The 24,399-nt window shown below is 35.3% G+C and overlaps 4 protein-coding genes across 12 annotated transcripts in view; 2 read left to right on the top strand and 2 right to left on the bottom strand.

Annotated features, from left to right (window-relative positions):
* Positions 1-2,400: 2,400 nt before the first annotated feature.
* Positions 2,401-6,483, bottom strand: Mlc1 (Myosin light chain alkali). Its single transcript, XM_070316046.1, has 6 exons — positions 6,383-6,483; positions 6,073-6,100; positions 4,589-4,897; positions 4,193-4,279; positions 3,786-3,853; positions 2,401-2,932 (listed from the first exon to the last, which is right to left on the bottom strand). Exons 1-5 carry the CDS (start codon positions 6,383-6,385, stop codon positions 3,822-3,824), a joined length of 459 nt encoding a protein of 152 aa, XP_070172147.1. The 5' UTR covers positions 6,386-6,483; the 3' UTR covers positions 2,401-2,932; positions 3,786-3,821.
* Positions 6,484-6,820: 337 nt separating this feature from the next.
* LOC138944953 (uncharacterized) lies at positions 6,821-8,982 on the bottom strand. Its single transcript, XM_070316047.1, has 3 exons — positions 8,864-8,982; positions 8,421-8,632; positions 6,821-7,860 (listed from the first exon to the last, which is right to left on the bottom strand). Exons 1-3 carry the CDS (start codon positions 8,955-8,957, stop codon positions 7,153-7,155), a joined length of 1,014 nt encoding a protein of 337 aa, XP_070172148.1. The 5' UTR covers positions 8,958-8,982; the 3' UTR covers positions 6,821-7,152.
* A 545-nt stretch (positions 8,983-9,527) lies between these two features.
* LOC138944902 (uncharacterized) lies at positions 9,528-12,700 on the top strand. Its single transcript, XM_070315973.1, is given in 5 exon segments — positions 9,528-9,572; positions 9,873-9,947; positions 9,949-10,234; positions 10,237-10,628; positions 10,631-12,700. Coding segments are annotated over 5 exon segments (2,868 nt in total).
* A 933-nt stretch (positions 12,701-13,633) lies between these two features.
* Unc80 (unc80, NALCN channel complex subunit) overlaps positions 13,634-24,399 on the top strand; it is a 24,744-nt gene continuing 13,978 nt past the window's right edge. For 5 of the 9 annotated variants that reach the window (XM_070316035.1, XM_070316040.1, XM_070316034.1 and 2 more), the window contains exons 1-26: positions 13,634-13,679; positions 13,788-13,890; positions 13,994-14,042; positions 14,929-14,955; positions 15,504-15,524; positions 15,728-15,873; positions 15,952-16,099; positions 16,197-16,428; positions 16,610-16,683; positions 16,772-16,861; positions 16,948-17,025; positions 17,093-17,229; positions 17,426-17,686; positions 18,017-18,192; positions 18,293-18,456; positions 18,719-18,861; positions 19,910-19,939; positions 21,211-21,340; positions 21,623-21,814; positions 21,890-22,031; positions 22,233-22,610; positions 22,753-23,191; positions 23,512-23,635; positions 23,714-23,915; positions 24,000-24,141; positions 24,258-24,367. In XM_070316035.1, the coding sequence (XP_070172136.1) occupies positions 13,805-13,890; positions 13,994-14,042; positions 14,929-14,955; positions 15,504-15,524; positions 15,728-15,873; positions 15,952-16,099; positions 16,197-16,428; positions 16,610-16,683; positions 16,772-16,861; positions 16,948-17,025; positions 17,093-17,229; positions 17,426-17,686; positions 18,017-18,192; positions 18,293-18,456; positions 18,719-18,861; positions 19,910-19,939; positions 21,211-21,340; positions 21,623-21,814; positions 21,890-22,031; positions 22,233-22,610; positions 22,753-23,191; positions 23,512-23,635; positions 23,714-23,915; positions 24,000-24,141; positions 24,258-24,367 (3,721 nt within the window). In that variant the 5' untranslated portion in view covers positions 13,634-13,679; positions 13,788-13,804. Of the gene's footprint in view, positions 13,680-13,787; positions 13,891-13,993; positions 14,043-14,928; positions 14,956-15,503; positions 15,525-15,727; positions 15,874-15,951; positions 16,100-16,196; positions 16,429-16,609; positions 16,684-16,771; positions 16,862-16,947; positions 17,040-17,092; positions 17,230-17,425; positions 17,687-18,016; positions 18,193-18,292; positions 18,457-18,718; positions 18,862-19,909; positions 19,940-21,210; positions 21,341-21,622; positions 21,815-21,889; positions 22,032-22,232; positions 22,611-22,752; positions 23,192-23,511; positions 23,636-23,713; positions 23,916-23,999; positions 24,142-24,257; positions 24,368-24,399 lie in introns of those variants that run through there. The other 4 variants (XM_070316036.1, XM_070316037.1, XM_070316039.1 and 1 more) reach the window with 4 other exon arrangements.

The following is a 24,399-nucleotide window of genomic DNA, read 5'->3' as shown; positions in this document are numbered from 1 at the left end:
TAAGCTTATATACTGTATCATAAAAATTTATTTTATCTTTCGCGCAATTAAAATGAGCAAAATCTCGATATGTATAATATTATTACGATTTTCTGTTTACAAATTGATAAATATAAATTTCTTTGTATTATACCGCGATATTTTTTATACAAAAATAAAAATATATATAAAAAAGAAAATAATATGTAAAATAATTTTAAAATGTAAATAAAGTAAGTATTTTGCACATCCGCGAGATTTTTTTCTTTTTTTTTATCAAAAATCGGAAAAAACACTTATCTCAAACAGAAAGTTTTATCCGTGATAAATTATATTTATCGATGTAATCTTATAAACACAGTTCTTTTGTGATTTAATATGCATGATACACGCATTACGATGCAAAAAGTTCAAGCATTTATAACCTGCGTCAATTCAATATAAGTTGACAAGAACAAAGGCAAAACGTTTTCAGCAAATAAACAGAAAATGTTTAATTTGTGTTGGCTAATTTCCAAAAGATTCAATTTAAATATTGTATTTGTGACAAAAAGTTTTTTTTTTTTTTTTTTTTTTCCCCACAGATGTTTTATACGAATACAAACATTTTATACGAATTTCGTTTTTTACGATAACTCTAGTCTTTGGCAAGACATTTAATAAAACAGCATTTAATTATGCTTGAGTTTCAATGTATGTAAATCCGAATGAAAAGATGACATCAAATCATTCATTAATCGCCTTGTCTGACAGACTACTCGCGCGTTTTTCGCAACTTTCTCGCGCCTGGATGCATCGCTCGATGAATCAGGAGAGTGTTTTGTTTCGTCGACACACAAACTCATTTTAATAATCGCGTGAGAAAATCAATGGCGTGTCGACACAGTGCGTAATTTTTTCACAAGATTAGATCTCATCTCTACGCGGGTCAAAATGGCGGAACGCGCGCGCGCTGCCCCGATCAGCGGCATCCGTGGACCACACTGTGACCTCAAGATTGTCGATCGCGAAAATAAACGTCGCCGCGCGAAGATGACGCGGAGGAACCGCGTGAGTGTCCGGGGGATACCAACCTGTTTGCTGCGCGTCATGTTGCAGCCTGCCGTCCGGATTCATCTGGACATCAGTCATCCTCGACGATCTAGGCGGTGGTCGGTTAGAGCGTCTAACACTTGTCGGAGGGATTTATCTTCTTTTTTATTTTTTTCTTGCCCCACTTCGTCGCGTCTAAGCCCGTGTGAAGCACGTCGCGCGCGCGCGCGCGCGTTGCGCTGACGACGTAACCCGTCCGATGTACACGCGTACGCGATAAATAAATATGCGAAGAACGAGTTGTGCGACAATGATGTATCCGCACTACGGGAGGCTCGAAACGCACGCGGCGCTTACGACGCGTTTGAACTGACTGGTTCGACCGCCACCGTCATCGGCTCGCCGGGACCGTACGGAGGCCCCACGCCTGCTGCCTCTGTCCCTGTAAGCGAAGTCTGCCGAGCGCGTACGAACCAACGCGTCGTATCCGTCCACCCACGATAAACACACTCCGTATCATCAGGTAGGTGACGAGGATGACGAGAGAGATGGTGCGCGATTGAAATTTGCGCTTGTTGGCAGTGCGCGCGATTTTTATCGATCGAACGGCTCTCCCGTTCGTTCGAGATGCTGAGGAGAGACGTGTGCGCCACGATAGGCTGGATCAGCGACTTTTCTCATTTTAAGATATTTAGCTGGCATGAACTGTCTTTGAATTCAACTTTGTATAAGCTGTGAATTATATTAAATATATAAAATGTAAACAATATATAAAATTTATTATTTTTCTATTATTTCAGACTTTAAATACAAATTTTATCCAAATTATAAAACTTATAGTTATGCGTAGACATCATGCATAGAAATCAGAGGATATTTTTTAAATAATTAAATTATGTCTAACAATACAATTTATAAGTTTTTTGAAAATAATTTTGATTAAAAGATTTTCTGTATAATCAATATTCGAGACTAATATCATATATGAAAAATCTGGAGAAAAAGTGATTATTTTATTACGTACCGTGATTTGTCCAATAAAGGAAAGACGTGATTCAATATCTTCTATTGCAGTTTTTAAATAGATTTCAATAGTGAGATACTTTATTGTCTATTATGTTTCTCACACGCAATTGCTTAAGTAGAGCAAGAAAATGTCAGACAAAAATAGTTATACATGATAGCAATACTACTAAAGATCTTTTCATGTTAATCTCAGGGTCTTTTATATTTTTCAATCTTACAATAAATATCTTAGATCTTACAATACGTGTATAAATTGTTAATTAAAATTTATAAATATTATATTAAAAAAAGAGGATACATTATGTACAATATTTCAAAAAATATTATAGATAGGATATTTCTTCGAAATAATAATACACAATGGGCGGCTTTTAATCCTCTTTGACAGTTTAAGAGGAAAGATTTATTACAGTAACAGTAAGAAGTAAATTAACATTGTCCGAATTTATTCGACTTCGTACATAATGTTGCTACATTAAGACATTTTGCCTTCTATGAGTTTAAATAAATGTTCGTATCGCGCAACAATGTATGAAATCGAATCGAATAAAACGATGCTGCGTTCGAGATGAAATGTTGTTTTTTTTTTTTTGTACTCGATATGTTTGCGTGGATTTTCCTTCTTTGCTGCTTCCCTATCCCTTAAAATGCTTGTCTCGACGATGCTGATTGCAGGATCATTGTTGTTTACGTGTAAGTAGTCAAATCGTGGATTTTTGCGTGATCGCGTGATGTATATGATCAAATAGGGGGATGAATGCAACGGTGTGACGAATGCAACGAGCGAATATTATGGCGAGTGTGTCCTTCGTTTATGTGAATAAATGTTGAAGATGGTCATCCTACTACTCATCGTTACCAGCGGCTGCCTTCTCACATAGTCTACGAAGGAACGCTGGAAACAAAATAGAATTGTTAGAGCACATCTTTGAATAGACAAAATCGCAAATGTATCGGACACGTGATTAAGCATATTTTTCATAGAGACGATAAACGTACATATATTTTAAAAGTAAACATTGAAAATTAGTCTGCGTAAAATCGTAAATGCGTACAATATTTAGTTGGCAGTCAATGCTTACGAGTTTGTACTGCCATGTTTGTTCTTTTCAATAGCAAAAGCGATAGACATAGAAGCGATAGACATATAGATAATAATAAGCATTAATAATTTGCATACAATATTCAGGATTCAATAAAGTTCAAAGATTAAACATTATTTTTATAGCGTAAAAATATATGTATATAAAAACAATTATATAATTTATGTATAGAATGCATTCTTAATTAAATATATAATTTATATAAATAATTAAATTTTTTAATACAACTGAACATAACAAAATTCGAATGAATAAATACTTAAAAATCATGTTCAAAAATTCAATATAAAAGGTATCGTAAAAAATTTTGTTTAACGTTATTGTTAAACGTTAATATTATAATTTGTTTTTGTGGGCATAACTTGAGTCATTTTATTCTATATAATTTTTGCTTCAATGATCTCGTCAGGTGGTCGACCCCGTGCGCGAGTAAGTCTTTCGCGAAAAGCGAGTTATCGATTTCAGCATCCCTGTTGTGAGCTGCAACGTTGCGTCCTATAAATTCTGGAATGTGTTCAACGAGAAAAGGCGAACGGAAGGATGTTAATAAATATGGACAGAGAGACAAAAAGACAGAGAGAGAAATGGACGAACAAGAAGCGAATAAGTAACTGATAAGCATGGACTTTTACAGGATGTACTCACGATGGATAATTTTTGTCTCGATAACACCTTGACCGTTTACAATGGCACCATCATCTTCTTCAAGAAGGCTGTGAAACACAAAAATGTGGAAGAGTCAAATGATAGGGAGGGAACAAGTCGAATCTCCGGGAGATTTCTTCACGATGCTAGAAGTTATGAGGGGGAGTCATATCGCGAATCGAAGGGTTTTTAAACTGTATCTTTTATTTACATGGGAGGGGGGGGGGGTTTCTAATTCTAATAACGAACCGGATTTAGGGATCTTACAAAATAGATAGGGATTTCAATGTTTTTTCATCAAACTAACGTGCTCTATATCTCAACGTAACTCACGGATGTAGATGATTTAATACTCTCCTTTGTCTTGGGGGACATATTTTCGGCTTGGAACAATCTGTGATACTTACGGGCATAGGGGATGAAACCATCATCGTCCTCTGGGTCCATGCAGTCCTTCAGTACAATTTCGCATTCTGCGTCAGTGAGACGCTCACCTACGATATGCGATTATTTAAATCAAATTACCTTCTAATTTTTTCAACTTATATTTTTAACTCATAATAAAACTAAGCACAGAAAGAGACTATTTTATTTTAATATATGTGTATATATTTATCATTTGACTAGATTATTTATTTTAAAAAAACTTTTATTATACAGAATATTGTGTATTTTATATGTATAAAAGTAAAATATACTTGTCATAATATAACGCAAATTATAATTGCGATCTCTCTCTCTCTCTCTCTCTTTTCTCTCATATTTTAAATAATTTTCTTTGAAAGAATGGATCTCTTACATACCAAGTGACAAAAGTGTGTGAGACAGTTCTGCGCCCAGCATCATTCCGTTTTCCTGTTTGTCGTATAGCTTCAAACATTCAAGGAAGTCCTCGTAGCAACCCTGTTCCTTGTCTTTTTTGCACTGGCTAAAGATTGGCAGGAATTCGTCGAGTTTCAATTTTTTCTCGCCCTTCTTCTTCGTGCCGCCTAGTTTTTCGATGGTTGCGTTTGTGGGGTTCAAGTTCAACGCGCGAAGAACGTTGCCAAGGTCAACCGCGTCGATGACGTTGGTGCCATCATCATCGTAAATAGAGAAGGCGAATTCTGCCTCTTTTCGACAAAGAGATTAATATTTTTTATATATTCTTTAAATACCGCAATGGAAAAATCTTCAGGAACGTGTTCGTTGATAAGCAGACGTTAAACGACAAGATTATTCCGTGATTAACTATCTGCGTGATATTTCTTGCTACAATTAGTATTTGGTCCATTCTTTAAATATGCAAAACGCGAAATCTGGGTTAATACGAACCGTAGACATAAAGTGCACCGCATGCGTACCTAGTTCAAAAATATTATTCTATTTCGAGAGATAGACGGCAACCCCCCACCAATTCGACGATTGAGGAACTCGCTGGTGGAAGCAGTGGGTCAAATTACCCCCGCCGAACCATATAAGAACAGCCTACCAACCTATTTTTGACGCGCTACGGAACGGTTGCGTCCTCCTACCCAAGGAGCCGTTATGTAATGCCAAAAATGACACGCGAGTTAGAAATAGAATATAGTGAAAAAAAAATTCCTGTATTATAATTAATTTGATCAATTGGAGTACTCGCTAGTTGATGTATAAAAGAAATGAATGTAAAAATAATTTTTAATGCAAACAAAAATTAAATCCTCAACTTCCATTGTAGAGTGGAAGCTAGATAGCATAATTAATTCGGATATAAATTGATATATTTATAATTTCTTGTAAAATATTAAAACTTTTTAGTGCTAAAAAGGACGAAAGAAATAACTTTGAAAATCGCCAATACTGTTTCATATCCCTCAAATATCTTATTAAATAATTTGAATATAATCAAATTAAATAATAGTATTCATTGAAAATTTTTGTCCATAAACTGCTATTTGTAGAATGTGCACTATTTAAAGTTCACATAATGTGTACTCACAAAGCACACATTATTTTATAAAGCATTATATAAATTGTGATTGTAATAAGACTTTAATTTTATTAGCGAGATTTTAAAGGTATCACATTTATATTTTGGGGTATAAATTTTACTGTCGATTTTAAGTAACAGAAGTTTTAGATTTTTTGTTTGAACTCTTGTCACTGTTTTCTGATAGTATCACGTACAAAAGTTATAAAATTATGTAGGAGTCACTTGTAACTTCATTGACTTTATGGTATAAATTGGATTGAATTTATCTTTGTTAATTATTGCCGATGAAGCACATCGTAAAAAAGATAACTATTTGAATATTGCTTTACTCACTTTCGACATCCTTGCCGCTGAGGTCTGCCTGAAATATAAGAGATTTGTTTTTATTACATTAAAACATTTTATAGTTCGATAATTCGATGTTTATTATTAATTTGTAATAATAATATAATTTTATAGTTTATTAAATTTAAGTAAAAAGATTTTATTAAATTCATCATTATTCAAACATAATTTGAAGTAGATAATATTTTGAAAGAGCTGTTGGAGTTGTCGAAGAAATATAAAATATAAAGCCACAAAGAAGCTGTGGGAGATTCTCGATCTTCAAACGGGAGGAGGCTGCGAACCTATCGAGACTTACCATTGTCGATTGTTTGGTGTCAGTGGATGTTGACCGAACGAAGTTTGAACCACGAGTGAAAGCGGGTTCCACCAAATTTATTCATTTTATTTCTGCAGATGGCGCTAGAATCAGAAGACATACTAAAATCACGTTGAGGTCCAGATCTCGGAGAGAAGTTTTGGTCCGGATTGACGCGGGGCACGGCAACGTCGCGGTCCAAAAACAGTTTGAGAAGCTAGTACCTCTTCATGCTACGATAAATGGGGTTTCGACGTCGACGACGACATTCTTATGTCAGGGTTGCCAGATCTGCCGCGTCCGGTGAACACGCGTCAGGCGAAAATACACTCGGCCTTAGATGCCGCATCAGGCTCTAAAGTAGCATTATCGTGTTCCCTATTGTTCTGCGTTAAATTTGATATGCTATCGTAAGAACGTGATACGCAATATGATTATTGAATATTATATTTTATATTTACGTTTTATTATTTTATATTTTATTTTTTATATTATATTTTACAAAATTTTTCGTGTTCCTACAATGTTTGCGCGATTAATATCTAGGAATGTACAGAATCTTCGGATTCACGAGTTGCGTCTAAAGTTGTAAAAGATGCCGAAGTTACGGAGATCAGTCGGTGACTACATCGGGTTATTTTTATTCTTCGGATTTGCGAACGAACGATATGATTCCCTTTCAGAAGCACGCGATTGCCGTTCCACGAACGGTGGTCGTCGTCATATATTTAATGTAGATCGCGAGGTAACATTTCTTCCGGACATCCGCATCAATTCTTTCGACGGCCAAAAGCTGCGCGGAGGAGTTTTCTCAATCTGCTGCTCAAACCTTTCTTCTTCTTCTTCTTAGTCGATTCACCGAATGTCTTTCGCTTCTCCACGTCGTCGATGGGTAGAATCTGCTCCACGACATTGTCGTCGTGTGACGGCTTCAATGACGATAGTGAATTGGATCCGTGTTTTTCGAGCTGAATTTCGTCGAGGTCAACCTCTCTCGAGACGGACGCTACATGTTGACTCGAGTGAGATCTCAGTTCTTCATCGTGCTTCAACTCGATGACGCGGAAACGACCAGCCGACTCGTTCTGTCGAAGAGTCTCCATCTTAATTTCTCGCCTATTGTCAACGTTATCCTCGATGGTTCTAATGAGTTGTTCCTCCTTCTCTTCCCAAATGGCGATGCGTTCTTTACTGAACGAAGAAGCGTTGTCCTTGGAGCAAATTAAAACTGTCTTGTTCTCTAACTCTTCGATCAGCTGATACAGCAGACCGATGGTTATGTTGGTCGCTTCGTTGATCGTTTCCTTCTCCTTCCGGATCGTTTTCGCCGACTCCGCTAGCTCCATCGGTGGCTCAAGGATCGCGTGTACAATCTGGTGCGTGTCGCCTTGACCCTGAGTCGTGTGCCGAGTTTCGGCGATGTCAGCTGTCGCGTTCGTGAACGACACACTGTCGACGTTGCACGCGGCGCATTTCATCTGTACGAGCGAGAATAGATGCGTGTCTCGTGAGTAAACTTTCTTAACGTGACACGTGCAGGAAATAATTACGCGTGGAATTAATTGGAGGCATTAGAGTAAACCGCGATTGTACATGCAAGACTCTTGGCACGTGAACGTTTTATAAATACGACCAATCGGTTTACACACAACCATTTCCGATGAAATAAATGCACAAGATTGATTATATTTCAAATTTCTCCTCTTTTGCAAACTGCAGCGATATAAATATGATATCTCTTTAATATTCTAATACATGTTTAACAAATTTTGACAATTGCTAAAATTTTCTTTGAATATAAATTTCGTTAAAACTAATACAAAATAAATAAGAAACTTTAATAAACAATATAAAAGCAATATAAAAACTTTATCATTCTGGATCAATCGATTTATAAATAATATCCTGTAATAATTCTTTGTATATCTATGTAACTAGTTTGCGTGAAGATTAAATGGCTATTACCACCGTGACTGATTATGACTGATTAATGTTTCGAAGAGATGTGGTTTCCTTACGTACAGTTACATCCAATTACCTGTTTCTCCAATGCCAACAATGAAGGTGGTAGCACGTAACGCGAATCTCCAATCTGTATATCGCGCAGGTCGCGGACTATCTTGGCGATCAATTCTATTTCTTCAGCCTTACTATAATTTACGTACGTATTTTCGTGTGCTTGCGATCTGTGTACAAATTCCAATTGGGCATTGTCTGTTTCCTCATTAACGTGCTGCTCCCAGGATTTTTCTAATGACAGTTTATCGAGTATATTATTTGTGTCTCTGTTACGAATAATTATACATATTTGTTCGCATTGTTCTCTTTGCGAGGAATATGTCGAGTACACGAAAAATCATGCTACTCTAAAACAATATTATGGAACGGCGTTTATCGACCAACAACATCGACGTACAGATGACAATGTCGCTATTCAACGCGCTGTTACATCAACCGACCATACAGACGCTTGCACCTTACCGTCTTCTGCGTCGCGATCTATAACGTCCAGAACATCTACCATTATCTTGTCTAGCAGTCCTCTCGCAAACGTTTCTGCCATGATCTCAGGCATTCTCACAAAAGGAAACCTCTTCCACGCGAAGACTTTGACGGAATGCTAGATAGTCATTTTTTTACATTTCCATGAGCGTAGAATCGATCATATTTGTAATATGCATCAATTAGTTCCCGCCGAGATCATGCTTTGTTCGTTGTATAGAGAGCATAGACACGGAAAATATGGACTATATTGTTATTTTGCTTGCGAAAAGTAACAGCCAATCAAATTATAAAAAAATGAGAATATATAGTTAAATACTCGTTTTTTGTAATAATAATTATAAATTTTTTAAATGCATTAAATTTTATGTTTTGAATTATATTAATTAATTGAATGTTACAAGGCTTAAGATAAGATAGAACAATTATTATATTAATTTTATTACATGCATTATATTGAGATAAATAATTATTATAATTCTACTTATTTAAAGAACAATTATTATATTAATTTTATTACATGCATTATATTGAGATAAATAATTATTATAATTCTACTTATCTAATCTTTAATTATTGATAGTACATATATATATAATTATATGTATATTAAAATGTATATAAAGAATGTGTTTAAACCACAATGGAAATTCCGCGAATGATCGCAGAACCGTGCGAGATTTTACGAGTAAAACATTCAAATAGCAAATTTCATGTTGATTTTATCAAACTTCATTTATAACCTACATGTGCATAATTTGTACACATCTCTCTCACATAACATAATTGAAGGTTAATGAGGGTTATAAATCGATGATAATGTATTATTCTTTAAAGTCCATTTTGTGGAAGTATTGAATAAATATAAAACGTAATCGGTAATTAAATCACTTGTCAAAAAAGCTTCACATAATAACATATTTAATAATGATATATAAAAAATATAACTTCCAAGATTCTATTAATAATAAATTCGATTCTTCGTTAGAGATCAATAAAGAATACATCGTCGAGAAAATCGTCAAATTATGATAATTTATGGGAAGTAACAATAGTGCCATCTCCCATCCCAAGCATCATCTTTAAATGACGCAATAGCACTTTCTACGAGAACTTTAAATACCATAAGCGAGCAGGAGAGTAAACGAGACCTTTCGTTCAATGAAAATAAGAAAGAAAGCGAGAACGGATGTAGAAACGACAAAAGATTGAAAATTACGTCATTATCTTCTATCTATCAGAAATTGAATCATAATATTTTGCATCCTTCGTTTCAGTCGGATAAATCATTAATTCGTGCATTGTGCAAAAATGAGAAAAAATTGCGCGATCAAATAAATAAAAAAAATAAATAAAGAAAATATATTCTCAGATATATCCAGATATAACTAACGCATGAAATGTGCCTTTTCTCGAGGTAGGAGCAGTTTATAAGATTTTTGACTTTATTACAGATTCTGACCCTAAAGTCTCCTCGTTGATTGATAACTGCTGTAATAAAATTTCGCGAATATTGCGATGTTTGTTAACCCAACATAATGATAAAAGGTTAAAGGATCTTCTCTTAAAAGATTCTTCCTTGTACAGATGCGAACGTTGCGAAATATTAAGCTATATCCTAGGATCGCGTCCTGCTATCGAAGAGTTTAAAGGGAATAGGACCAGAGATACCGAGATTACAACTGCCGAGCGTGATTGTAATAATAATGACCAGAATAAGAAGAAATTAAAAATTTCGATCTCCCAGATTTAAAGGACAATGCGCAATCAAGAATATTTGTCGATGGCTTTCAAGTAGACTGTCGAGCTAAATATAAAGACGAATTGAGCGAAATTGAATCATTGCCAGTTAAAAAGCGCGCTTTCGCAATGAGAAACTGTATTGAAAAGCCAAATAGAGTTAATAATATTTCCGATACGGAAGCCAAAGTTAGCGTCAAGATTAAAAATAAATCTCATTTTAATAATAACACCATTAAAAAATTATTTACGGACTTTGAAACAACAAAAAGGGATAAGAAATATGATTACAATAGCATCGTGCGAAATAATAATCTGAGATGTGAACCTTCGACGGCGATGAAAGTTTATGCCGATATTGACAAAGAGGAAATTGTAAGAAAGATTTCATACGAACGTAAATCGCAAATCGATGATTTGCTGGCGGGAGATATGAGTTCTAAAACTGCTCAAAAAGTCCACGGTTCGCAGCAATTATTCGAGAAGCACGGCAATATTTATCCGGTTATCGATACTATGAAATATTTGGCACGTGGTCAATTTGAGATATTAGACAAACAAAAGGATGAATTTCTTTCAAAATTGCGAGAGAAACGTTGCGCTCGTCTAGAAGACGCAAGAAAGGGACAAAGTACTATTTTGTACAGCAGTCGAGATGATTATCCACAACACGATTCAGGATTCTGGTTATTCGACGAAACGGGACATTTGCCCGAAATAGTTTTGGACGAATATCGTCGTTTAGCGATGCCAAGCATGAACGATAACAGAGTAAATGTTGACTTTTCCGCAAATAGTTTACGACGTATTAATACGAGAGAGAAGATAAAGAATACGGAGAATTGGTGTAATTATATCGAAAAAGATTCTCTTGAAGATTATACTTCATCAGAACAAAGAAGAGAAGAAAGTGATACTACGACTTTTCTCAGCTCATCTCTTTTACTCAGCTCGTCATCCGCTGAGAATTTGATAGACGAATGGATAGAGTCTCTAGATAACAAATATAAAATAAATGACATAGATGGAGAAATTTCTCGAGGCCGCAAATTAGTTTCGTCAAGAGCTTCTCTGGATATCGCTCGACATGTCAGAGCTCAAATTGCAAACGATAAACGTTCGAATAATTCGAAAAAATCAATACACGAATTACAAGCAAAGGATTCGGATATTCTTGCTCGATTATCGCCGAAAATACGAAGAAAGATTTATCATTTAATTCAAAAGATAGTATCATCTGATTCCGCTAAAAATTCGACATTTTATCACGAAAAAGGTTTAATGACCGACGCGTTAAATAATGAAAAATTGCAGCATTCTAAATCCGTGGATGCCAGTTTCGTTCATTCTAACGAGATAACAAATAATTGCGCGAACGATTGTATTTCAACCAAGTTATCTGAATTACTGGAAGATAAGAATTGTTTATTTAGAAAACAAGATAACTTCGAAAATGCGTGTAATCAAGATTTAAACAACTCCAAAGATTCTGTCAAGATCCCTTACGAAAATGTGGCTATCTCCATTTCTTCTGACAAGTTTGGAAAAATAAAACTTTCAGACAATTTTACAAGAAAAGTCATACAGCACATTATTTACAAGGATGCATCGTTAAAAGATATCGTTGGCAATAGTGACGAGCACACAGTAGCAACAGATATTTCAACAATCTATCGCAAAATTCTCGAGAACAGTGAAAGTATGGACTGGAATAATTTTCGAAAGTTGGTCGAAATTCTTCATCCTGGTCAAAAGGAATTGTGGCGCGACATATGTAAAACAATCGGCGAGGAAGCGAAAAGAATAGCCGACGATGCGGATGATAACACGGAAGTTTGCATAGAGATCAGCCCTTTAGTAAATTCTGAAAATATTTTAAAGACAGACGAAGTAATGAAATGTGCACGAGAAATCGTGTTCGAGTTGGACATGACGTTGAAGGACGTTGAGACTTTTTTCAATAAAGAACCATGCCCAGCTGAAAAGCATCTTGACACACATAAAGATGCCGACGAAAGTACGACGATGGATTGGAACAACGACGAGCAAAAATCGATTTCTAAGCAAACTCGTTAATTATATCATTCTTGAGTATGTATCGCGCTTTAGTATTGATTTTATATATATCTTCTCTATTTTTTTGTAACTTTTATTTTCCCTACTCTATGACGTATATACTATTCATATTTTATATGACTTACAATATTTATATCGTAAAATATGTGTTATTAGTCTTACTATAAAGGAAATAAATTGCCAATATACTTATATCTCAATCGTTAATTATAATCTAACGATACATATCTTGGTTCAAAACGAGAAAGGGTACATTACTTCAGTAATCATTGCTCCAAGATGGCCTCGCCCATTGTTAATATCAGGCGCCGCTCGAGTAAATGGCTAGGTGGGTAAGAATGGTGGCGCGACGCGGCGCCTCACGTCCGCTACAGGGTGGGTCGCCTCCCGCAGGGGTGGTCCAGCAGCAGATTCCTGGGCTGATCGATGAAACGACCGGCGCATTAGATTTTCCGAGAGTCGCACGCGCATTCACCATCCTGCCCGCGAGGACGAAGGCGCGTAGAACGCGTCTCTCTCTCTCTCTCTCTCTCCTCAGTCACACGCTATCCCGGCACCGGGATGCATCGTACACCTTTACCTGCAGGAAATGACAGAAGTGTGTTACTAGGTCGAGTGGAACACGTGACGCACTCTCTTCGCGCGGCGCTGCTCTTCGACGACATCATGCATTCTTCAATGGCTGCATCCAGAGAACGCCTAGGGTAGTTGAATGATATTGCGCAACGATTCATCTTCTCGCGGCAAGGAAGACAGCAAGCTTTTCCTCCTACAATTCGGCAAAGTATGTGACTCTTTTGTTTGAAGATAAGACCGTTCTTATCCTAGTCTTCGATTTTTGCGTCTTCGATATTTCCCGGTTGGGAATTGATCCACTAGCTGATGGAGTGCCGTTAATTCCGCCGAGGGTGTGCGTACATATTATACATATATACGTAGATATTTGACAGTGAAAGACGGCAGGATTTTATTTAACGAGGTGAGACACGTGGCAGCGATGGCAGCACTGTAAATCGACGAAACATGTCCTGTGTATTTGCATTTTTGAAATCAAGCTACTTAACTTCTTTACATGTGATACTTTTAGTGCCAGTCGCAACAAGCATGGATAAACGACGATCCTTGGATGGAGTCATCCAGGAGCAACCTTTGCCTATTCCGGTTCAGATGTTTCTTTGGCGACATATAAGGTCAGCTGATTTTTTTATTATTTCCAAAGATGTATTCAGCCGTAAATAAACATCTCTCTCCGTTCGTGAATAAATAATTTATTCATTTTACTATTTTTTTTAGGCCATTTATTCGAGCTAAGCTAGGAAAACTCCATGAAGCATCTTGCACGGTAACAACTCAATCAATAATTATTCTAGATATCTCTTAGACTGAGAAAGAAGGAAAAAAAATTATATCATATTAAATTGTAATTATAAAATATAAGAATGCCTAATGCATCCAATATTAAGAGCATTCTTAAAAACGGTTGGTTTAATTAAATATTTTTGATCGCATCTTTATAATAATAGCCGCTGTTTTCGATATCATCGATCCCGAGATGCCAATTTAAATTGCGGAAATACATTTATCTTACGGAGGAACTTTTCTTCCTACCGATTTCCGCTTTCGTGATCGTCTCTGCCAAAGTTGTGCTTCAGAACCCGCTTCATATGTCCATTAACGTAAATCTGTTCTACTTTGTGATTCTTGGATATGTCTTGAATAACGATGTTCTATTACGATCATTATGCGTCGTTACAAATATGTATCATTGCTTCAAAAACAAGGTCAGAATAGCGTAAGAATAAATTTGATGATTTTATTATTTATTTAATTCACTATATTTTTTCCATGATGTACGTACGTTTACAAAGTTAGTTGCAGACAGTTAGCTCTGGAGGATCTCAGGATGAAAAAAATTATAAATAATATTTTTTAATTTTTATCCCCTTAAATTGAGACAATGCAATGTTTTGTAGAGAGGATATATTCGATATCGAATATATCCGCTTCCTTGTTGTTCTGTACATATTTTTGATACCTTGCGTTGAAACCTGAAAGCTTTTATGTCGATTTCTATTTGTAAAGGTTTCGTATAAAGGCAATATATCTCGGGTTTTAACACAATGCACAATGTACAATCGTTTCGTTCTATTAGTCTTATGCAATACCTGCTTTACTCGCACTAACATAAATGTCCTCTCCACGCGGCCGCCTCCACGTGTCACCTGCAGTTCTGTCAACATGCGCCAGGCCATCATGTAAGTTGGCTCGCCCGTTTAAGACCTGCCTGCGAGCTTGCATACAAGCCTGCTTTGGTCATTTTGATAGATCTATTTCCGTGGTCTTGTCATTCTCGCATCTCGTACATATTTGTTCTCCTCTTCTGATCAGATGAAATCTATAAATGTATTAAATTAATTTTCCAGCACAATTTGGAATGAAACAATGTAGTCGAATGTAAATATTAATGTTAAAATATCTTTTATCTTTAACATTGATTTCCGATATAATTAATTCTTAGATCTTATAAAAATATTTTATATAATAATTTGGTACGCACAAACGCACTTCATTTATGATTCAATATATTACATGTCAGAGTCTCTGCATTATTAAATAGAACAATTTATTATTTATTAAATATAACAGCATTTAATGTAGCTTTGCTCGTAGCCTGTCGCAAAATTTTGCTATTTTAACATATTTATCTTGTAATCTTATTTTGACTTCTTTTCGTTTTTTTGTAATTCTGATATCATTTTCTATAAATTAATATTGTGTATTAATTCCCAAAACGCTCGCATAGGAAATGAAGGAAGCATGCACGGTCGGTATACATAATTTTTTTATAAAATATATAAAAATATAATAATTCATATTATTACACCGACACAGTTAGATGAGATTAGTTATTATTTTAATTCCAAAATGTCGACCCAAATTTGTAATTATCTCGAGAACATTATAATTGTGTAAAGCTAAAAAGTGATAAAACATTTTTTGAAACGTATTTTTCTTCTTTTTGTATAGTGTCTTGAGAGAGTTTTAGTACAAAATCTTCACAATGATCTGACACCCTCGTTGAGCCAGATATTGGGCAACGTACCACGCTGGCGTTTGATTCAAGCCGCTCTTCCTTACGTTCTCCATGCCACGGCCAGTCTTTTGCATAATAGGTGAGCTACATCGAACAGTATGTATTCTCCAGGTTGAATTTTCAGGCGATAGAAAAATCGTCGTCATTAATTTTTTAGGAAGGATTTTCAGAGCCTCGGCACGATGGAAACGACTCTTCTTTATATTCTCCACTGGATACTTCTGGATTCGGCTGAGGAATGCTCCGAGAACGAAGTCGATCCGTCAAATCCTTTTTTTTACTTATTTCCGATACCCACCATGACGGTAAGTTGTCGAATTTTTTTTTTTTTTTTTTATATGATCTAATATCTAATGAATAAAACATAAATTGTGAAATTAATTATTCTCGTTCTTGGTCCAGCTCTTTGTCTACCTGTTTGCGCCGTTGTTTAATCATTTAAAAGACATCGATTTCAAGACGAATTTACGATTAGAGAATGGCCTAAAAATATGGTCCGCCATGTACGAATGCCGACATCCGGAGGCATCTTGCTTCACGGCGCATTGCCGTGCCAAGCCGCGTATTTATTGGAGCCGGACTTTTAAATCCGCCAAGCATCACATGTTGTCCGAGGACGTCTTTGTCGGAGGAAGTAAGTCCGCTTTGTTAATAATACACAAAATCTATTATACATATATTTTTCTAGTATAAAAAAAAAATCTCTATATTATATTATATTAAAATATCTGTTTTTAATGAACTTATCTTTATACTTAACAATATTTTCTTTTTCTTCATTTTATAATCTTTTTCTTTCATTAAATGTTGTTTAGATATCGAAAGTCCGCTCAACCAATCGTTTTCGGATCAAAGCGCCCCGCCGTCTTCGAAAGCAATTGACGATGATGTGAGTTTAAAATCAAATAAAATAAGTATTTCAAAGTTTTTTGATTGTATAAAACAGGAGGGAAGTAAGTTTATATAAATAATAACAGCAACAGAGTACTTGGTTGTCATCACCAAAAGACACAGTTTTCCCAGAAACGATTCCTGAGGAAAGCTCCGGCGCAGAGGACGAGCATGTGGTAAGGAAGAGAGCTTATACAATAATTTTAACAAATATCAATTACATATACTCAATTGAGAAATGACGTATATTTCATTGTACTAGGTAATATTCAGATTACCATCTTTGAGTGAATCGGAGAGAATGCTTGATGGGGTAAAGGAAGTTTCCACCATATTTGCAGTGAGTTACGCGAGGTAATGTCTTGAGACTAAGCGCAGAACAAATAATATTTTTGTGGCTACCGCAGGGTGAGGCCAGCATCTTTCATGTCGCAATGGGGAGGACGACCAGCTCCTCGAAATCTACGTTGACGATAGAGCAGGTCACGGCAATTTCTGGATTAGACACGTGCAAACAATATCATGGAAAAGCAACAAAAACCGGGTTGGCTGAATTTTACATAATCCTATATATTTTTTTATATATAATTTTTATTTAATTATTTAATTAAAATTAAAGCTATTGAAAGAAATTTTTTCATAGCTTAACAAATGTTCGTATTTTCAATCTCACCTATTTTGATTTAGGCAAAATAGTCTGATATTCAGTAATTTTTATCAAAGAGTATTTTTTATTATAGAGATGCGGAGAAGGAAAAAGGGGAGAAAATTTGTAAGGCGGAAAGAGAACTGCAGGAAATTTCAAAAACACATGAAAGTTTCTCGGTTCAACGTCAACTTGATGATGCAACGACGGAGCAGGCTGCCGATGCCGGTTCTGCAGCCGTCGATCTGGACGTTCGAGCTGCAACCTTCCTGGACGTAGCAACTTTGAGGTGTCTATTCGTAACTCAATGGCAAGAAGAGGGTATCTTCTGGGCTCTTCAGTTCTTGTATTATCGGTTAGTTATTTTAAGATTGATCAAAATTAATTAATTCTATTCTGTTAAAAATTAACATAACGTGCCATATATATTAATTATTTTGATTTTTTCTTTCTTTCCCTCTGATGCATACGGAATTTTTATCTAATATAAATATCAATACAAAAGTAATTTGGTTGAATGTAAAGAAATACAGATAAAAATTGTGAAAAATAATTCTTTATATTTTTTTATATATTAAAATATATTAAAATATATTTAATATTCTTAAATTGATTTTAATTAAAAACATGATATTATAGCCGTCATCTAAATAAATTTATTATCTTATATTGAAATATATTGCAGATTACGAAGAATTAACGAGGAAATCTCGGTGCAGCAAATGCCACGTCGCCGAAGCAACTCCCTGCCTATACCGAAAATTGAAGTGTCGATTTATCAAAGCCCCGAAAGTAAAAAGAAGGATGTATTAAAGGACTTTATAGAGGTCCCCGACACCCGTGATACCTCTCTTCTAACAGGTACGGGTTCATGACGATCTCCGCTATCGAGATGTATTCTTCCTTTTCTTCTGTGTAGACTTGGCCACATTTTCAGACTCACCGTTTACCACACGCAAAGGTCACGAGAGCGAATCAAGCCATACAAGACGCGCCAGCGAGAAGACGAAAAAGCGCATGAAGATGGCCGATCTCAAGGCTTTCGTGGAAACAAAACTGCTGTCGAAGTCGGATAAGGCACTTGAAAAGATTGGCCAGGAGGAGCCCAAGATGTTATTCGAGCAGGTAAATAAGCTTTAAATGCTTGATAAAAGTAATAATAGAAAAATAATGAATTATCATTATAAATATATACATATTTATATAAATTATAATCAGATTAAGAAAAAAATGCTATTGTAATTTATATTATTTCTAATTTCGCTTGTGAAATTTGTATATAATTAAACTACAAGATATTTAACTAATAATTATATATATATATATATATATATATATATATATATATATATGCATATACAATATATTTTTTAACATTTATTCTTAGGAATGTCACAGAAGTCTCGATACCGGAGATGATCATCTGACGAGGCGAACCTCGACCAGCTCAAAAATTTTCGAGGCAAAGGACGTGGACTACATGAAACATCCTACAAATCTAATCAAAGGGAAGAGTATGCCGAGTTTAAGGTAAGCGCTGTTTGCTTTATCTAAAAGAAAGCAATGAAAAACTTATATAATTTTCTTAATTGCTTTGACTTTCGGTCTCTTTCATTCGTACATAAATACGCGTCTTTTCAAGGGGATTCGTTTAACTTCTGTAATTCGTATCATTTTCTAATTTATTACAATTGATAGATTCTTATAATTTGGTTTGATTCACAGTAAGCTTGTGCGTGGGGGAAACAAATATATGACGCATATTTACGTGCAAACATTTTTTCGTAGCAAACATTTGTTTCTATTAATTTAAGAAGCTATAATTATATACATATCTATATCGTAATTAAATATCTATATCGACATTTATAGTCAGAAAGGACGTAGTTGTGCTTAGGCTGTTTGCAACAAGAGATGGACATTTCTTTAGAACAAGAATTTCTTACGGGTATTGGCGATAATCAATATTGGATAACATATAAATAATTTTATACAATATTCTTAATATTTTTCTTGATGTTTTATAATTTTAATCAGGATGATTTAGATTCGATTTCCAATATGTTCTAAATTGCTGCTTGCATTTATTTTTATTACAAGAAAAATTATACACAGAACATTAAATTAAATTTCAAATTTCATCAAAAAATATTGTTTTGTAACTTTTATTATTTTTTATAATTTATAATTATTTTCTATAACTTATAATTATTGTATCCAACATTGATAACTTTGAACAATATTTTCGGCCATAAATCGAGTTAATAATATATGATTCTAACGATCTATAATTTTCCTTAATTTACAGCATAAATTTTGAAAAATTAATATTTATTTGTTAAGGTGTGTAATAGCAATACTGAGTCTTTTAATTAAAACAATTTATGGTAATTGAAAGCTAAATAATTAACAATTGACTCGTTATATGGTCCAAAAATGTAGCTCAAATTTTTTTCGACATTTAATTCAGCGCTTAAATATCGATAAGCCTATCGTAATACTTATGCGTAATGGTCTTTCTCTGTGTGTGTCTCTTTTCTCTCTCTCGTTCGCCCTTTCACCCCGAACTCGTGCTCAGCTGCTTGATTAACGAGCTGACCGCGGGAGGGTAAGTCATCAACGTCACTCGGAGGAAGTTCCGTACTGCAGCTCGGTTCACACGCTTCTTTTACGAGCTTCCTGCTTTCGGTAGGGCGCACATTTACCCCTTAAATACACACCGAAATTCAGTCGCATTGGCACGTCGGCAAAAATCCACGACGACATATAAGGCACATCATCAATCCATTCCATGACATTTCAATGACAAATCTTTTTCAGAATAATTTTTTAACGATCATTTCTGCTTCTATAACGTATTAATATTCCATTTAATTGTGATAATTTATATTCTATTAATTCCATTGTACATAAAATCATCTTGCGAGAGCAGTACATTTTCTTGGGTGTGTGTGTGTGTGTATAAAATGATTTTTTCTAATATTTGCATTGATGTATCCTCTACCTTAATGAATTAAAGCAGATTTGAAATAAGAGATAATCGCTAAAAGAAATCATTTAAGTAACAAACTTACGATTAATAATTTGTTTGTTTATAATGCTTTTATTCTTGTTTTATTATTTTATGACACTCATGTATACATATGGTACACTATACTCAATTATATCATGCACTAATTAAAATCCACAATTAAACTTAAATATGTTCCTCTTTGTATCGCTTTAATAATTTATTGCTGTTTATATTCCAGTATAATAGCTTCATTAAATATATCAATAAAAAAAAAGATGTACATTGTAGAAATATCGCCGTGTTTCATATATTTATGCATGTTGTACACTGAGATAAATAAAAAGTTAAATAACGTTGCCCTCTTTTGGCTTGTTGATTAAAAATTATCGTTAATAAGGATTGATATATTTTTCATATCCAGATTTTTAATTCCATGTTCTTAACATTTACAATATTTTTTATTTTTTACGCAAACATATATTTCTTAAAAATTAAAAGCAAGTATGGCTATTAATTGCAATCCATATTTCATAGAAGTTTCATCGATCTCAATACATATAAAAATTGTCTTTTAATATTTAGTTTATCGTTTAACAACAAACATGGGCTTTTATCTAAAAAATCTATACATTGTTTTTTAATCTGTGAAATTCGTGTAATCGTTGACATATTGGGCAACGTTGATACGAAAAATAATTAAAGATCATCGTGCATGTGTCGACGGAATGACAGGCGCACGATCGTAGATCGAGATCATAGAGACGAGAGCGTAGTGCTTGACTATATAGGGTTCACATTGGCAAGTGGCATGAGGATATTCGAAGGTACTCCGTCGAATTGGACTTCTGATCTACCCTGTTTTCTAGATACGTCGGTGATACTCGCATCGAGAGAAAACAGAGTCGTTTCTATAGCCAATCCTACACCGCGCCGAACCCTATCATTACCGTCACGGAACACACGCCAACCCCATCTCCAGATTATATGAAGCGGCAGGTAAAGAACCTGCGATGTTTTTACTGAGCAAAATTCTAAATACATAATGGATTCATAAAGATATATTTAATTTACTTTTTTATTTTTTTATTCTAGTATTTTTTAATAGTTTCCAATAGTTTTTTTTATTCTACGATTTAAGAGAAATATAGCATAATATTATTATTAAAATAAATTTCTTGAGAGATAATATATATATAACAACTCTAATCTTTTAAGATGAATAATTAATATTAGTGATTAATATCTGATTTATTAAATTTCTTATTATTGCTTCTTCAGGGATCCATTGATAGTCAGTTGGATCTCATCAGTGTTCAAGGAGGACGTTTATGCTCCGAGAGAAAACCCAGTCTCACGAGATCTCAGACGGATTCTAACATCACTTATATGAGCGACGAAATGCCAGAAGCACCAGGATCCGCATGTTACATTACCAAAGAAGGCGATATTGATTTTCAAGTCGTCTTGAAGGTGTATATATTGTATATATATTATAATAAAATTTCTTAATTTTGTATCGTCTCGGTCACACATTTTATCGTTTAGGCGATACATTCCGTTGCGTTGCGAGATAATGTCTCTTGTACACTACGAGTCTGCGAAATTATGCTGAATTTAATTGAACTTTTAATGGACATGGGAGTAATGAAGCATTGTCTTCGGGAAGAAGCCACCGGCAGTAACGCAGGCAATAAAATCAGACTATTTAAATAATTATATTATTTAAAACGCGCGTAATGTTTTATATGTCAATACCCTCTCTCTACTTTGCATCTTTGAACGATTGATTGTTTTGCATCCTTTTATTAGGGCGTAGAAAATTAAATTGTTCAATTATTATTGTATAACAAGGATAAAATGAAAGATCTGTGCTAATTCATTTTTATAGGATCTGGTACAGGAATTGACAACAAATCGGAAACTGGGAAGAAACAGGATTCGCCAATGGGATTAAATCAACAGGAATGTAAGCACGATGAAAAAGACAAGCCGACAGCACACAATCTCCTTATGAATTGTGTAATTAGAGTGTTGAAGCACTTAGGCTGTCCGCACGGTTGCTTGGACGGAGTGCGTGGGCCTCAGGCCGATATCTGTCGCTCTCAGGGCCAGACCATTCTGACTAAACTGCATCGCGCGAGTTCCCGTCAATTCTCGCGATTTTTAAGAACGATGATACGCGAACAACCGCTGACGGAAATTTTGGATTTCTTTCATGCATATGTCGGATACTGCGTTGATCCGAGTTCGCTATTATCGCCGCTCAGTGAGTAAATATGAAATGTGAATTAAATATGTATATTAATTTAGAGGATGTCTAAGGAACTCCTGCATTCTTTAAAAAAAAAAGTAATTTTTCTGTTAACGCAAACTTATTTTCTCTCGCGTTCATTCCATCTTTGTTTCAGATCAAAAACGAATATCGAGCAAGTCGCCCGATGCAACCTGTCAAAGTGGATACGCGACGAATTTCGGCGCCGGGATGATCGGTTCCAGTGCCAGTGGGACCGGAGTTGGTACCTCGGGCATCTCGGGCGGAAACGTCGTTGCGATGGCCGGCGGGGTCGCGACATCGTACAATGTCGGCGGTTACGGAGCTCGTGGTATCGAAGGGCAGATCATAGCCTACGTCTTCAAGGTCTTGGTCACGCGTCTTGTTGACTTCGCGAAGCAGATGAAGGCGCAAGAGAACATCGGCCTCTACTGCGATGTACGACAGTTGATGACATATGTCAAGGAGGCGCACGGTAGCATTTTCCGGCGCGTTGCTCTCAGCGGTATTCTAGATTCCGCAGATCGGCCGAATAAACGGTGTAACAGCAACGTGCAAACAACACGTGTCATAAGGTGAATATAGATGAACATGTTTTATATCTTAACATTAAGAACATAAGAATAAAAAATAATCTCGGAAAAGTTTAAAATTACCGTCATTTTATATATTAAAATTATAATATATTTAAATAATCTCTTTTTAAAAATGAAATAGTGTGCAACTTTATACAAGCAATAATGATTGCTAAAATCATATTAGTATTTTAAGATTAATAATACAATATTTGAATAAATGGAACATAATTTTATTTATAACTTACTGAAAAGTAATAAGCTATCAGTAAAAAAAAAAACTCACGGTTCTTTTTACATATTTCTATTAAATTTCACAGACACATTCATCAATCAGATTTAGAGGAACACGCGGATATCGGAGGAGACACATGTTACACCGTTGACGACAGAGGCACGCGAAAGTTTCTTTTCAAGAAGAGGAGTACATCGTCCACCTGTGCTGTAAATACGCTGTATAATTATAATTGTACAGTAATTACAGCATTTTCCATTATTAAAAAGAGATTTAATTGGTGGTAGGCGGGATCGAATTTGCAGAGCCTCCTTGAAACAGAACTGAGCGAGGAAAGCGTGAAAGTCAGTCAAAGCCCGTTAGGTAATCTGCGTAAAAAGCATCACGTGCTGACGCCTCGACAGAGCGAACGTAATTTAGGTATCGGCGAACCTTATCTCGGGCCTGGAAAAATGCGGAAGTCGACTAGATTTCAGATCGGCGGTATCGGTGAGCAGTAGCGGCAGAAATTGCACGTATCATTTACGGCGTACTGTGAGCCGTTATACTGAATCGTTCTGTGATCGGTTTTAGTCAATTGGTTTCGTAAAGAGTACAGTCGGACTGATTCTACCGATAGCCATGAAAGTAGCGAATCACCCACAGACGGCAGCTTTGTTAGGCAACCCAGTTTCCATTACGGTCCTTATCGCAGCGCGTCACGCACCGGTCGCGGGTAAGACGGTCTATTTAAAGACGCTTACTTATCCACTCCTGTGCGCCTATATAAAAAGATATTATATTATTTCGAGGAAGAAAAATATTAGATTATATACGTGCGATTCTTTCCAGAGTCAGCCTAACTTTTTTAAAGGCGAAACGTCGGATGGAGGATCAGCTGAATAAAATTGGTTTCGGGAAAAGTAAGAAAAAAGAAAGCATGGAAGAGGCCCCTGGCAGTTGTAAGAGAATACATTTATACTTCCTCGTTTTA

The sequence above is a fragment of the Polyergus mexicanus genome, unplaced genomic scaffold (assembly GCF_030449975.1).
Source record: "Polyergus mexicanus isolate NDT 795.1 unplaced genomic scaffold, iyPolMexi1.0 SCAF_3, whole genome shotgun sequence".
NCBI lineage: Eukaryota > Metazoa > Arthropoda > Insecta > Hymenoptera > Formicidae > Polyergus > Polyergus mexicanus.
The sequence above is the reverse complement of the archived record's forward strand: the minus strand, read 5'-3'. Positions and strand labels throughout refer to the sequence as shown.